At 29.6% G+C, this 14,516-nt stretch overlaps 1 protein-coding gene across 8 annotated transcripts in view; it reads left to right on the top strand.

Moving 5' to 3' along the window:
- LOC148231685 (uncharacterized) overlaps positions 1–14,516 on the top strand; it is a 534,843-nt gene that overhangs the window by 384,327 nt on the left and 136,000 nt on the right. For all 8 annotated transcript variants that reach the window (XM_088193447.1, XM_088193445.1, XM_088193440.1 and 5 more), the window contains one exon: positions 13,410–13,513. In XM_088193447.1, coding sequence (XP_088049573.1) covers positions 13,410–13,513 — 104 coding nt within the window. The remainder of the gene's footprint in view (positions 1–13,409; positions 13,514–14,516) is intronic.

Here is a 14,516-nt window from a genome sequence, read left to right on the forward strand (position 1 = left end):
CTTCCTAGAAAGGCGAAATACGTCTACGCCTTTAGAAAGCGACTCGTTCAAGGTCGTATTGCATTTTTCGACAACAGTCACGGATGTAGTGATTTATGATACCCGTGACCGTTTCGTCACAATACGTTTTCGTTACGCTATTATGTTTGTCTCCATTGTTAATAAATTATCGTTTTTAGTCACAGTAATTAACGCGAGTTTAAGGGTTTGCAACAATGACCCTTTCAAATATGGTCATCTGTGTGTTCGCTACAATATGACTTTTTTAAATACTTTGCTAAATGTAGGCAATAAGCTGATCGGGCAATTAGTTTTTTTATCTGATAATTTTTTGCCGTTTTCCAGATAATTGAGAAATATCCAAAAGATAAGCATGAATTAAATATTTTAGTTTGGTAATTAAAGCATACAAAAGGATGGTTTTTAATCAATTTATTTACTTCTGGAACCTTTCTATTCAATAATCATGTAACAATACTGAGAACTTCTAATAAGCCAAATTTGTTAATTCATGCTATCTTAAGAATCAGATGTGCTTCAGAGAAGCAGTGAAACTGACTCTCAAAATTAAATTGGAGCCGTGCGGCGGGGATTATTTGCGAAAATTAGGATACAAACTTATTTTTTTTAAAACATCGTTACTCTTTAATTAGTCAACGTTTTAACGTCAAATTTAAAAAACAGATTCATAATGATCGTTTTTTTGTATTATGTGGATCGCGTACCAATAAAATAAAATATTATTTTTAGTTTAGAATAACCAAATATATATATTTTTGAATAAAAACAATAAAGATAATAATAAAATGATGATAAAATACTGTTGTTTATAATAAAAACCAAAAATATCTAATTTTGTGACCTATACAATCAATTCAAAATGTTTAACACTTGACGGTCAAGTTACGCAGCGAAATTTGCACGACACCCAACTGTCCAATTTCGAACAAACGTAACGTTTGCCTTTGGCTAAATGCAATCTTTTATTGTTTATGTATTATTATTTTATATTTCTGTTATAATTTATGTATTATTATTTTATATAGTATATTTAATATAATTAAAAATTATCAGTTATTCTAAACATTTTATTGCGTTAATATTATATATTTACCACTTTTTGTATTTTTACCACACGGTACGCAATGTGTTAAAATAATGAAAAACGCACACTTACTGTATACTTCGCATCCAATAAAGACTCGAACCACCAATGTGCTTGGATAGTTACACAAATTAAATAAAATCCTAATTTTCGCAAATAATCCCCGCCGCACGCTTCATTTTTAGGAATAATGCCCGCTATTCAATGTGTTGGTAATTGAAAACATGTTGAGAACAGTTTATTTACTTTGAACAGATCGGGATCATTTCAGGTCTAAATATTATAATATTATAAAATATCACATTTGGGATTGATGAATCTGCATTTAAGTGTCCACGATACCTCTACATACATATACATATATAACAGAAAATAATGATAAATAAAAAACATTATATTTTATAATTTAAAATTTACGGTAATTTCTTAGAAAATAGTATCAATAAATGAAGGAGTACTAAATAAAAAAGCATTACAAAAATATATTGTAAACCTAACAAAATATAATAATGCAAAAAGTTGTAAAATAAATTAACGCAATTAAAAGTTGAGAATCACTGATTATTTTGTTATAATGCTTCGGGTTTATAATATGTACTTAGATATTAGGTCTGGCTCAACATTTCGTTTTTTTATGCGGTTACCATTGAATGTTTTGGGTTTTTTGTAATTTTGTAGATAAGAATTTCAAGAAACATATCTCTAAAAAAATTAAAATCAAACCGATAAGGTGGGGTTTTTCGGTAACATTTTTATAACAGCGTGCGTTTAGCCTAACGGAAACGTTACATTTGTTCGAAATTGGACGGTTGGGTGTCTTGCGAATATCGCCGCGTAAATCGACCGTTAAGTGTTAAAAATTAATTAAATATATTTATATAATATTGATACGTGATTCGCAATTTGGTGTTGAGTGATTTTACTATTTCTAATAAATAATATGTGAGATAATTCCATAGAAAAAAATTGTATATATATATGTAAGCATACATCTTGAAACGAATTTATTTTACCCGAGTTTTGAGCCTCTGGAATTTAGAATTTCTACTTTTTTGAACTATTTTTAGTTATTATGATATAAGTAACATCTGTAGGTAAATCCCTAAATAAATACGTTACAGTAAATACGCAGTTTACGTAGGTTTTAAAATGACGAAACGCACAAATTCGTGCACACCGACGCAACGGAAGGTTTCTGAAACGCACAAATTTGTGCACACCGTACGCAATGTGTTAAAGCTATATGGAAGATCTGAGTTTTATTTAATAATTTTGATGATCAACAAAAACAAAAAGTTCAAGAAAGAATAAAGGCACTGAGCCTAATGTGAAAAAAAATTCTCAGAAACAGAACCCTATAAAATGTTTTATTAAGTTCAGCTTAAGCGATTGGTAATATTAACGTTTAAAATATTTAATGCATTACATCTGTTGTATTTTTCCGGGAATATGGGTAAATATATTTTTTTAAATTCATAACGATGCTTTGTTTATAAACTTATACATAAATGATGTTTTGTAAGCGTAAGCAGTAAGCAAAGCATCATTCGTCTTTCCCCTCAAGCTTTGTATCTCACCGCCAATTAATCATCGACTTTTCCTCCGGTTGTTGCTCTTGTTTTTTTTTTCTTCTTCTTCGTAGCTCTCAGGGCAAATGGCCACGCTTAATCAACTTGAATTAATAAAGGGCAAATTTATAAAAGCGCCACTCTACGTATTGTCTGATTTATGACGCGCCGCGGTCTACCTGCCCCTTATTTACGAAATTTCTACCCTTCGCCGAAAGGTAATTAATATATTTATATATATGCTATGTCAAAGAAAGACACAAGATATTTACCTCCTAGAGAAAAAATACTAAAATGTATTATTGTATATCTACCATATGTGCGTGAGTGTGAAACTTACCAAGGCATTTTATGACTAAAACAAAATTGTTTCCTTCAGACGCTAAAATATATCAGATACTTTAAACTACTATATATTCTTATAAAGTAATTTTCGAAGCACATATTCAACGCCACATTTATGATGAATCACTTTACCCGCAATGATGTATCAGTTTGTCTACATTTCAAACAGCTCTTATAAAAAATATCGATTGATTCATTCGCTTCTACGTTTTTCAATTTAAGTAATAAAGCAAAGTACGATCAAGACATTCGAAAAGGGTCTACCCTTTACACCACCCGCATAATAATATTTTAAGGCGGGTCGTTGATTTTTTTGCGCCATTCTTTCGTACAACTTTATGTGCGCCGGCGACAAACTCCTTAATCCGAAATAGTTCAGAAAAATGTTTTTTTTTCTTTTATCGGTGTCCTTTTGTAAAACTTTAGCAAATGACCCTTCCGGCCAATAAACTCTGTCCGGAGGCACAATGGCGTCGTGTTCGACTGAGGCAAATTGCACGTGATGCGATGCCCTGACGACGCCTAAAAGGATCGGGGCTTCTTTGTGCCCCAGCGCCCCCATTGTCCGCTGGGGGCGTCGCCTCCCACAAAAGCCCTCTGTCAGATGACCAACAGATTGTTGTGAACTTTGGCACTAAATCGCCGACGAATGCCATTATCGTATCACGCGGCTACCGACCGTGAAAGCAAGTTTCGCGAATATCCTTCCACTTCATAAAAGTTCGGATGTAGTGAGTAAAAAAGATATTGATAATGATAGAGACATAACAAAGCCTTTCTTGCTATAATTGACAGATAAACTTAAAAGCTCTAAATGTATTTAATAGTTCAAAAAACGTGGAGTGAATCGCAATTGTCGCGTTTTATTTAAGAATATTTTATATAATAAGGATCAGATTCGAACTGAAAAGCTTAGAGAGATCTCCAATCTTTAAATGACTATTTGGTTACATAAGCTTAAAATTGGATTCTCAACGATAACAGAGCAAATGAAAAGAAATAGTAAGCCAATTTAGTGTTTAACTGTAAAAGTATTGTCTCGCATTAGGAGTTTGTTTTTTATTGATAAATTGACTTTCAAATTTCCTTTAAGCAGTTTTGGTTTATCTTCAGTATGGAAATGTTGGGCTAGATAGATTTAATAGAATTTCATTATTTATATTTTTATTGCATAGTGAAGCAGTTGTGAATAGCAAAGTGAATAAAATTATGATATAAATGTTGCTAATTGCAAAGTTTTCGAATGCCATAGTGAATAGTATTTTTATGACTGTTTTAAAGTTTTTTTTTATTTATGTTACTCCACCACGAGCAATCATATAATAAAATTCATAGGTCTAAATATTTTTTTCTGTAATCAAATATGGTTTTAGTTTTATATGCATAAAAAGCAGAGTTAGCAAATATGTTTAAATAAATATATTTACATAAGTATTTACTATTCGATTTTTATGTTTTACTAATACCCTATTAATTTTGAACAGAAAATAACAAAGTTGTTATACCTCTTCTTTTATACTCGCTTTATTTTATTTCGAGCTACCCTATTTTTATCATTTTAAATAACTAATAATTAAATCATTGTTTATTATTGAACAGAAATTTACTCAAAACATTGAAAGTATAGCGATTTTACTTTATCTCCAAGAATTTTTTTTGGTTACATTTTTCATGAAACAAAAAGGATTTCTATAATTTCAAATTAAAAAAACATTTTTGTAAAAAATAATATAATTGAATATTTTTTAATGATTATCTTGAAATGATATGCTAATCTTTTGGATAAACTTAATGAAAAATCGTGAATAAAAAACTAGTTTATTTTTAGCATGTAGTGATCACACTGATTAAAAAAATAAACATCCTGTAAAATTAGCATTAAATAGAAGTTTCATTATATTAATAATTAATACATGTACTTTTTGTATACGTGATCTATTTTTTTATTTAAAAATAGACAAAGATGTTATGTTCGATTAAAAAATAGTTTTTATTAAATGTCATTAAATAAAGTCGCGCTTCTTGTATGAAATAAGAGCTGTAAACAATACAAAGATATTTATATTAAATAAAGAAATAAATTCGCACCTACATTTATTTTTATAATATATTTCTCTTTATTTTTTGCACTGCTTATTGATAAAATCTGAGTCATCTACTTATCATGAATCATCACTGTATTTATAACTCGGTCACCACCTGCGTCAGAGATTGCAAAAATTATTTATGCAATGTTGCTTCCATTGTCTAAAACAATAATTAAAAATCACTTATAAAAAATACACCATTTCTACACTATCTTTGTGAATAGTGGACGTCAGGGTTTTTATTATTAGTGCTTTCGTCTGCTCTACGCGATTCTTGCCTTGTTATAGTTAAACGTATTTCCTTCTCGAATAAATGCCAAAACATAATAGAAGTGCTCACTATGAAGATAAAGAAAAGGAGTCAAAGTACCAGTGAGTCAATATATTTAATTATGTTTATTATTATAATCTAATGGATTAATACGTGTTATGTTTATTTTGTAGTGAAAAGCATAAACGGTGCAGAAGTTCAAAGATATATTCAAATGAATGCGGTTATGATGAAAAAAATGTAATAAACAAAGAGAAACGTGAAAGAGAATTCAAGATAAAAGAGGAAAAGACTGAAAAAATAACATACCCCAAAAAGCATCATGAAAGTGAAAACTTTTCACTGAACAATTCGAAATATTTTAAGTAAGACATACACAAAATCTTTTAAGCGTCATTATTATTAATTTATTGGAAAATTTATAGAAAAATAAAAAATGAGGATTTTATTAGAAAATATCCTTTAAAATCCAAGGTGCAACAAAAAGAAATCATGGAAAGTTATCAAAGTACTGAAAATAAAAGACCATCCTGTCATCAAGATGATTATTTGAGGTAAAAATATTAATTTTAATAACTCTTAAGCTTTTTACAAAATAATTTTATGAGTGATTTGCAGAGAAATCATAAATAAAGATGGCGGTAACAAGTGCATTATAAAAACCGAAGAATCTAAAAAAACAGTAATTCATCATGAAAGATATAATAAGTAAGAATATATCTTTTTTATATTCAAGTTAATAAATATTTAAATAGTGCATTGACGCTAATACGATATTTTTAATTCAAATCAGGGAACCTAAAATAGTAGTTAAGAGAAAGTATCAAAAAAGTGAAAATAAAATAGACTCTCATCTACAGAAAAAGCATCAAGGACTTGAAAATTCAGAGTACTTTGAGTAAAAATATAATTATTAAATTAATATAAAATTTATTTAACGTTATTTGCAGATTACCGTCAAATAGTGATACTAGTACAGAGTGCACAATAAAAATCGAGGAACCTGAGAAAGTAGTAAAGAAAAGGCATAAAATAGAAAAAAATAAAAAAAGCCCATATCTACAGAAAGAGCGCCAAAGACAAAGAAATTTTGAGCTTTTTGGGTAAAAATATATTTTGAGTACATCCAAATATTATCCAATATCTTAATAAAAAAATTATTAAACGATTTACAGCAAAATGTCGAATATGACTGCCGATACAAATACTGAAGAATCTGAAAAAGACGTAAAAATGAATTATAAATGGACTGAAAATAAAGTAAAAAAGGAGCATAGGAAACTAGAGGACACGAAACATTTTAAGTAATGTATTTTGAATCATATATGTTAAATATCAAACGTTAAATCAAATTATTTACAGAAAAATTTCAAATAGAAAAAAAGAGCAACGTAGAAAAAGAAATAAAAGAAAAACTAATATGACTGAAAATACGATTTTTAATAAACAGAGAGAACAGCGAAAACTAAGTAATTTAAAATATTTAAGGTAATATTTATATATTTGTATTTAAAATAATAATAACATTAAATTAGTATTTAATCTATTATTGTGTTATTTATAGTCTTATAAAAAAAGAAGAAGTTGCCATACAAAATGAAAAAGTTGTCATAAAAAATGAAGAAGTTGCCATAAAAAATAAAAGCATAATTCCAGAACCAATAAGTTCTCGTCATTACTTAGAAGAAAAAAATAACAACGATAAATTTATAGAGATTAACGAAGAATATCGAGAATATTTTGAGTATGACTTTATTTAAAAAAAATACAGTTGACAATAATGTTAATAAACTTTGTAATAAATATTTATATTACAGTGATTCTGATTTCATTGAATACGATTATAATGAAAATACTACATTGAAAAATGAAGAACCTGAAGAAAATATCAATATAAAAGAAGAATTTATTTTCGAAGAAGGTATTGAAACCTCAAGTGAACTTAAAAGAGAAAAGTTTATCGCTAAACAGGCGCTGGAAGAAAAACTTTTAAATTTATTTAAAGTGTGTAAACATTACAAAAATTGCATCAAAACAGTACATGATATGATGACAACAATGATTAGAACCCATAAGTTTATGTATCGTAACGTAGAATAATTTAAAGAATTTAATAATAAATTTATTTTTAAAAATAAATTGAAGTTTCATTATTACAAAATAGTGTCAAAAGCTTATTCAATGTTTATTAATAACTTTAAAGATTGTTTTCTTGTATAACTACTTATAACAGCTACTATATATTAACTGAACTAATACATATAAACTTATCTTCTACTCCCTTGCAAACCAAAGCCACCAACGATAACTTTATGCCGTTCGTTAAAAATATACAGCCGCGTCAAAGTTTAAAGTGGAAGATTTGCAATTTTTTTAAAAGCCGTTATAGCGATTATGAATTCCACTGGCCGCTGGTTGAGCGCCCCTGACTGTAAAAGCGCACATAGACATATTCGCCGCAACTTTATTACGCATTCTTTTCATTTCGCTTCACTTTCATTAATTTAATTTTAGTTCATAAACTTTTACACTCGGACGGTTTGCCAGCGCTGCCTTTACGGTTATTATTATTATTTACTATTATTGTTATTATTTTTTTCACCCCCCGTGAAAGTGCACAGTTAACACTTTACACTCGGTGTGGTTTTACGCGCTGGGTGATTATAACGTTACGCAATTGCGTGTGGAAATATTTTTAATAATTAAATTTGAATTTACCTGTGTTGTATACAAGTAAACCAACTGCTGTTATTCTGATATTTTTAAATACACAAATATTTAAATTGACTTAATATAAATAAATTTAAGGTTATGCAAAAGGAGTTTGATTTTTTTAATAAAACGTTTATCAAGTGTACATTGTTTTAAATTTAACTCACACAACTACAACTATTGCAATTCTTTGCATCGATTGTATATTATGTTATTGCACAAATAGATTGAACAAGTCCGTTCAAGATATGAACGCTCATCATCACAGTATTGATGAGAAAATATAATAGGGTGACCATGTGAAATTACAAGTGCAATTAATTTTTACTTTTTTAATTTAATGTGTTGAGGAAAGTGTAAAATATCACTTTCTTACTTATTTTGTTTATTTATATACATATTTAACTCAAAAATGAGAGCAGTTTTGGTATCACTCTCCAGGTTGAATATCTGTTTAATATATTATTTTTTTAAATACCAATAGAATATTACAGGAATTATTTTATTGATTACAAAATACCACAATATGACAATAATTTATAATAAAAATATAAACATTTCAATTTTTAATTAAATTTCCAACCTATGGTCACCCTACTCTTAAAACAGTCCTGATTTAGTATTGGTAACGTTCTCTTATCGGTGTAAACAAATTCGCGGAAAACTGTATATGTATGCATGCATGCGTACACGCACCATTATTTCCAACACAACGATGATGAGCGCTAACATCTTGGATGGACTATACTTATTATGAGCCAATGACAAAAAATAATTATATTTGTAATATTTTACAGTTATTTTTTCTACGCCATATTGGAAGCTATTTTTTAATGCACTATATTATTATTTTATGGCTCATATAATATAATATATAGTTCGGCAAATCAAGTTGATAAATTAGATTAATCAATGTAGAAAGTTTGCCCTCGGCCCTACAATTTTTCTGTCTAGTCTAACCTTATAACATGTATACTCATTGAATCGGAATCTATTCTAGGCTAGTGATAAAGTTTTTATTAATATGTGCTTACTAATCCTTAATAAATTTTGATTTAGGACTTAATTTATAAACAGATATATTTGCACTGCATAAATTAAATTTGCTTCTGTAGCACTTCATAATAACAATGCCAAAAAAGAAACAGCTTTTAGTGACAACTTGACTGTGTTCTTAAATTTTGAAAGTCATAACATATTATTAAATCAATGTCTAAAGCTTCTAACATTTTTTATATATTTGTTACAGCGATTATATTACTTCAGTAATATTGAAACGTTATCGATACTCGTTTTACAATAATAATAATTTAATACGTTAGATAAGTTTTTTTTTTCAATATGTATTTTTTAGAAAGTTTCCCCCTACGTGTTCGTGACGAGGGTTCTTCGCAAAGTTTGAAATGCTAAGAACGCAAAACTGTACGCGTTAGGCGATATTAAACATTGCTGGTGCAAATTCTGGAAGATTTATTATTATTTGTAATTACTTATTCATAACATATACGCCACCCCTGTGTGTCGTGCACGAGCCGCCACTGTGACTCCTTTGATGTTTAACCCGTTTAATTGTGACATTATGCGCCGTAATCAAGCTACATTTATGTAGTTTGCACTATACACAACATATAGAATATGTATCATTAGACATCTAACTATTTATTATTTAATTAAAAAAGGTTTTTGTGTGTATTATAAATATATTAGTATAAATAATACTAATTATGTAAATTTACCGAAAGTACTTAATACATATTACACATAAAAAATATAATTTATTAAAGCATATAATAAAATTTAAAAATAATTAGTTGTGCTATAAAAAAATTTAAGATATTCGAAAAACAAATTTGCAATAATAATATTGTTGTATTTTATAAAATCAGATGGTTTGCGATTATGATATATTACATAAACGAAAGTATTTCATATTTTCGATGGGTATTAAGATATCGTTTATTTTTATCCCGTTTATAAAGAATCATACTTATCTCTTGATCAACTGAACTCACTATTCAGCTACATTTTAAACATGAAGTACGATTTTGATAAGCTTAAATCGCGTAGCTCTAATAATATTGCAAGGCTGTCATGTTATTCTCCTTCTTTCACTTCAAATAATTTTCAATTTGTCACTTAAAGTTCATCGTTTCCTGATTTGTAGAGACGTACGATCCATAAAAAAGTGATAAATCGTTTATCAAAAACTCCATATTGATAAGTTCTTTTAATAATTCTTCACAGATATATACACAATAATTTTATCTACATCATCACTAATTTCTTGTGTCTTTCGAAAGCGGGGAAAAATCTCTCAATGAGCTACTGATATCGTCACTCGAATGAGTAATTTTCTCATTCTGGAATACCACAGATTTTCAATTTCCTCTGCTCTTTTTGCTTTTTAATAACGACATACACGTGACAATTAATAACTCTGAATATTTATTGTATGCTGACGACCTAAAAATGTTTTATTAATGTGTCTAAAATATTGTTTGATAAATTCAATAAAAATTTTCCGTTACATCATACGATCTTGGACAATGCATATCAAGCTAATGTTGCTTTCTAAAGGCGTATACCTATTTCCCTGTTCTAAGAAACGAGTACATCCATTGGCTGGATAATGGCTGCGTGATGGTTGTTGGTCAGCAAGCTTTGCACCCCTGAATACTTAAGCCTGGACTCCGATGAGGAAAGGGCACAAGCAGCCACTCAGAGACATGATTCCTCCATACGAGCATAAAAGTATCATCCTCCACTATACTGTCGCTGCTAAGCCGAGGACCACCCATGGACATCATCCCTGCGCCATCTTCTCCACCACCGCTCGGAGAAAACATCTCGCCATTTATCGTCTGTCACAGTTGTATTATTTAATAAAACTCTAACTATATTTCACCAAGCGTCTCACTGGCTACGAAGTCACACCCCTAGGGCTCTCAAACCTAAATTTGCAATATTATACTGGCCTTGGGTTTAAGTACCGACATTTAAGCAACATGAGTGTTCCGTTTTCATTAGATATTGCGTTAAAAAGAATTTAATATATAATTTTTTTTGAAATCCCTATTTATAAAGAAGCAAACCAATAACACAGATTATCTCGATTGTATTAGTACTTTTCAATAAAATAATAATGCTGCACTGATTAATGTCCTATATCTGTAAACAAATTTATTTCGCTATTAAAGTAGAAATACAATTTAACAAACCTCTTATTATTTCACTGCATATTACACCTAGAAGATTTAGCAGCACGTATTTCCATCGCGAAGTATATGCTGTGATGAAGACTATTATAAATATAGTGAATTATATTCGAAGTCTTTTGGAAGAAATGGACAGTAATTAAGACATTATTTTAGATAACTTAGTGCGACGGCTTAGACCATTTTTTTCTTACGGATAGTAATAAAATTTACAGAGAACTGAAGGATGGTAGATGTTGGCGTCTTTGCGTGTTGGCGTATCGTTTTCTTTACAGGCAGGGCTGTGGATCGGAGCTGGTGTCAGAGTAGTAAAAAATCAACAGACTCCGACTCCATTTTAACCCTCTCCACGCCGACAAATATTTTTTAATTGTTCGTCGTGCGCCATGCGTTTTGAGTCGGTATAACAAAAGTTAATATGCACTTAATTAAATACCCAACAACAGCTGACTGGTCACCGGTCTGAGTGGTCACACGTAGACAGATACAATGGCGCGGCACTAATCCAATCGAATGACATCCAGGGTCATGTTTCTGCACTAGTCATATTTACATATGACATATTAGAAATTATATGTATTTACTAATTACTTTCACACCTAATTCGCTAACACATTATTTAACTCACATCCTATCATTGAACATTTCCAATATCATGATAAATTGTATACCAAAAATTATAAATTATTTTTTGTTTTTTGTTGTTATAAAAATGAAAATAAATAAAAATTAAAATTAAAATACATTTTATATTTTAAGATTATCTTATCGAAAATTTTAAATTCGGAGTCGGAATCGGGTAAAATCCAACGACTCCACAGCCCTATTTAGAGCTGATAGTAGGAACGTAAACCCAAGCTTGCCATCTCTTTTTTAATAATAAATAATGATGAAATAAATATCTCTCGAACTGACTGTGTTAACGCAAATGAGATATAGTAAACGACGATAAAAAATTAAATCGTTAGTACCCATTTTATGAAGTATAGCTGATTTCTAATTTTATACATTAATTAAGCGACGCTATAAATGGATAATATTATAAACATTATTCTAGTGTCTTTACTAAAATTTCATTTGTTTATAACTGCATAATAAAAAATACCTTGCACTTTAAAAATATACTTTGGTAATGAAGCATATGAAGCACACAAAAAGTTAAATGTAATAAAAAATACCCTGCACTTTAAAAATATACTCTGGTAATGAAGCGTATGAAGCACACAAAAAGTAAAATGAAAACAAATTTTTAAACAAGCATTTTTAAAATACTCTTTGCGCCGCTACTTCCATTATTAAGCCTTATAATGATGCACTGATGACGCAAAAATAATCTTAGTGTTCACATTCAAAATAATATGTTTTTATCTTTTGTGTAACAAGTAAAGTTGTAATCCACCCATTGGTAATACAGGTTACACTGTAAAAAAATATATTAAACTATATGCAGTCCTTGACAAATCGAGTAATGCGATCTAGAATATGAAAAAAGTTGGATACGCATACTTTAGAGCGCTTTAGATAGTCACGATTGCGTCCCTTATTCTTGACCGTTGCGGCCAGAACGTCAGCAATTAAGAACGCTCCTCTTGCATAAGGATGTTGTTGGCGATAGCTATGAAGAGCTGATAAAATGTATGTGGGATGGTGTTTATTTATTTTAGATGTGATTTTTAATGTTTATTTGTATTATGTCCATCATGACACTTTAAGGAAATCTGTTATAATGCTCAGATTTTTAATAAAAACTTTCCTGATTTATGTAATAACCATCTTTTTACCATATAAAATATGAATTATTTTATATGTAGATGTCGACAAAAATACCAAGTCTTTCATAATTATAGCGTAAAAAATAAAAATATGAACACATTATATGCCAGATTAAATCTGACATTTTCCAAACGCGCTTCAGATGTCAGCAATGTACGATATTTTTATTCACCGTCCCATTTTTAGGCTCACACAGATAATGGCGTCAACACGGTTTTATCGCTTGGTCAGTTTCGCACATAAAAAATATTTTTCCCAACCGAATATTATACAGCAAAAAATGTGTATTTCACTCATGAGTATTATATGTTGTTTTATTGTTTATTTTCACAGATACCAGCCGAGGGGGTTGCGAGAGGCGAATGGTGGACATCACGAGGGACAAGCCGATAAAAGTGGCTGTTAGAGTCGTAGTGCCCGTCAGAGACCATCCGAAGGTACGTCCCCCTTTTTAACCCTTAAATACTATCAGAGGCCTGTCAGACCACTCACGTTTTTCTGTTTTAATCATATATCTGTCATCTTTCAACACAATACCATATTGTGCTGTCTAACCAGCTCCTTACGTTATTCACATAAAAAAATATTATGAACCTAACCATACTTGTTTGCTTGAAGATGTTTCTAAGTCATAAAAAATATTAATTAATCGCTATTCTTTAGGCACATACCAAAATGTGTATTATAATTATTTACAAATATATTATTAACTGATGTTGACAGGCTCTAGTGGACCAACAGCACAGTTTTCATCCTCTCGAAGGCGATGACAATTTTTTTAGATTTTTAAATGCAGGTTTATGAAATAAACCTTTCAACAGCATTTGTCAATGTTTGTCATGCTTCTTATAAACACAAATGCAGAATTTCTGCCTTTACAAGAAGGTTTTTTCATGTGGATTACGTGTCACTTAAACATTTTTGGTTGTAGCCCAATGCGTTACGACGGGGCAAAAACAATGCGATTCTAAAATCAATGTTTAAATCAGTGACATTTATTTTATTAATTACAAACTATTATTATTTTGTGATTTATCAAGAATTTTCAGTTAAAAATTAAATAAAGTTAATTATTCATCATGATGTTTATTCGCGAGATTAGGAAAATCTAAGAAAACTAGTGATGGTTGATAGAAAATATTATATATATAATAATCACTAAATCCGATCTCTAAGACACAATATAAATTTAAAAACACCAGGATCCATGTGTCACTGATTTATATCAATAGATATTTATTAGCGTTTTTGCTCTGTATGATACGTTATTTCGTAGCGACCTTAAATATAGTTGGTTTTATTGGGTTTTTTTCGCTGGCGTCTTTGAATATGGGAAGCGATAATAGATCTGTAGAGTAGCTACTATCATTTAACAACTTCAGATAAGGCTTTATTGAGTATACACTACGTCGAGAATACAATGTATTGAACTCGAACGCT

Source organism: Plectrocnemia conspersa, unplaced genomic scaffold (assembly GCF_051122295.1).
Source record: "Plectrocnemia conspersa isolate PC_06_02 unplaced genomic scaffold, ASM5112229v1 ptg000009l, whole genome shotgun sequence".
In the NCBI taxonomy this organism is placed as follows: domain Eukaryota; kingdom Metazoa; phylum Arthropoda; class Insecta; order Trichoptera; family Polycentropodidae; genus Plectrocnemia; species Plectrocnemia conspersa.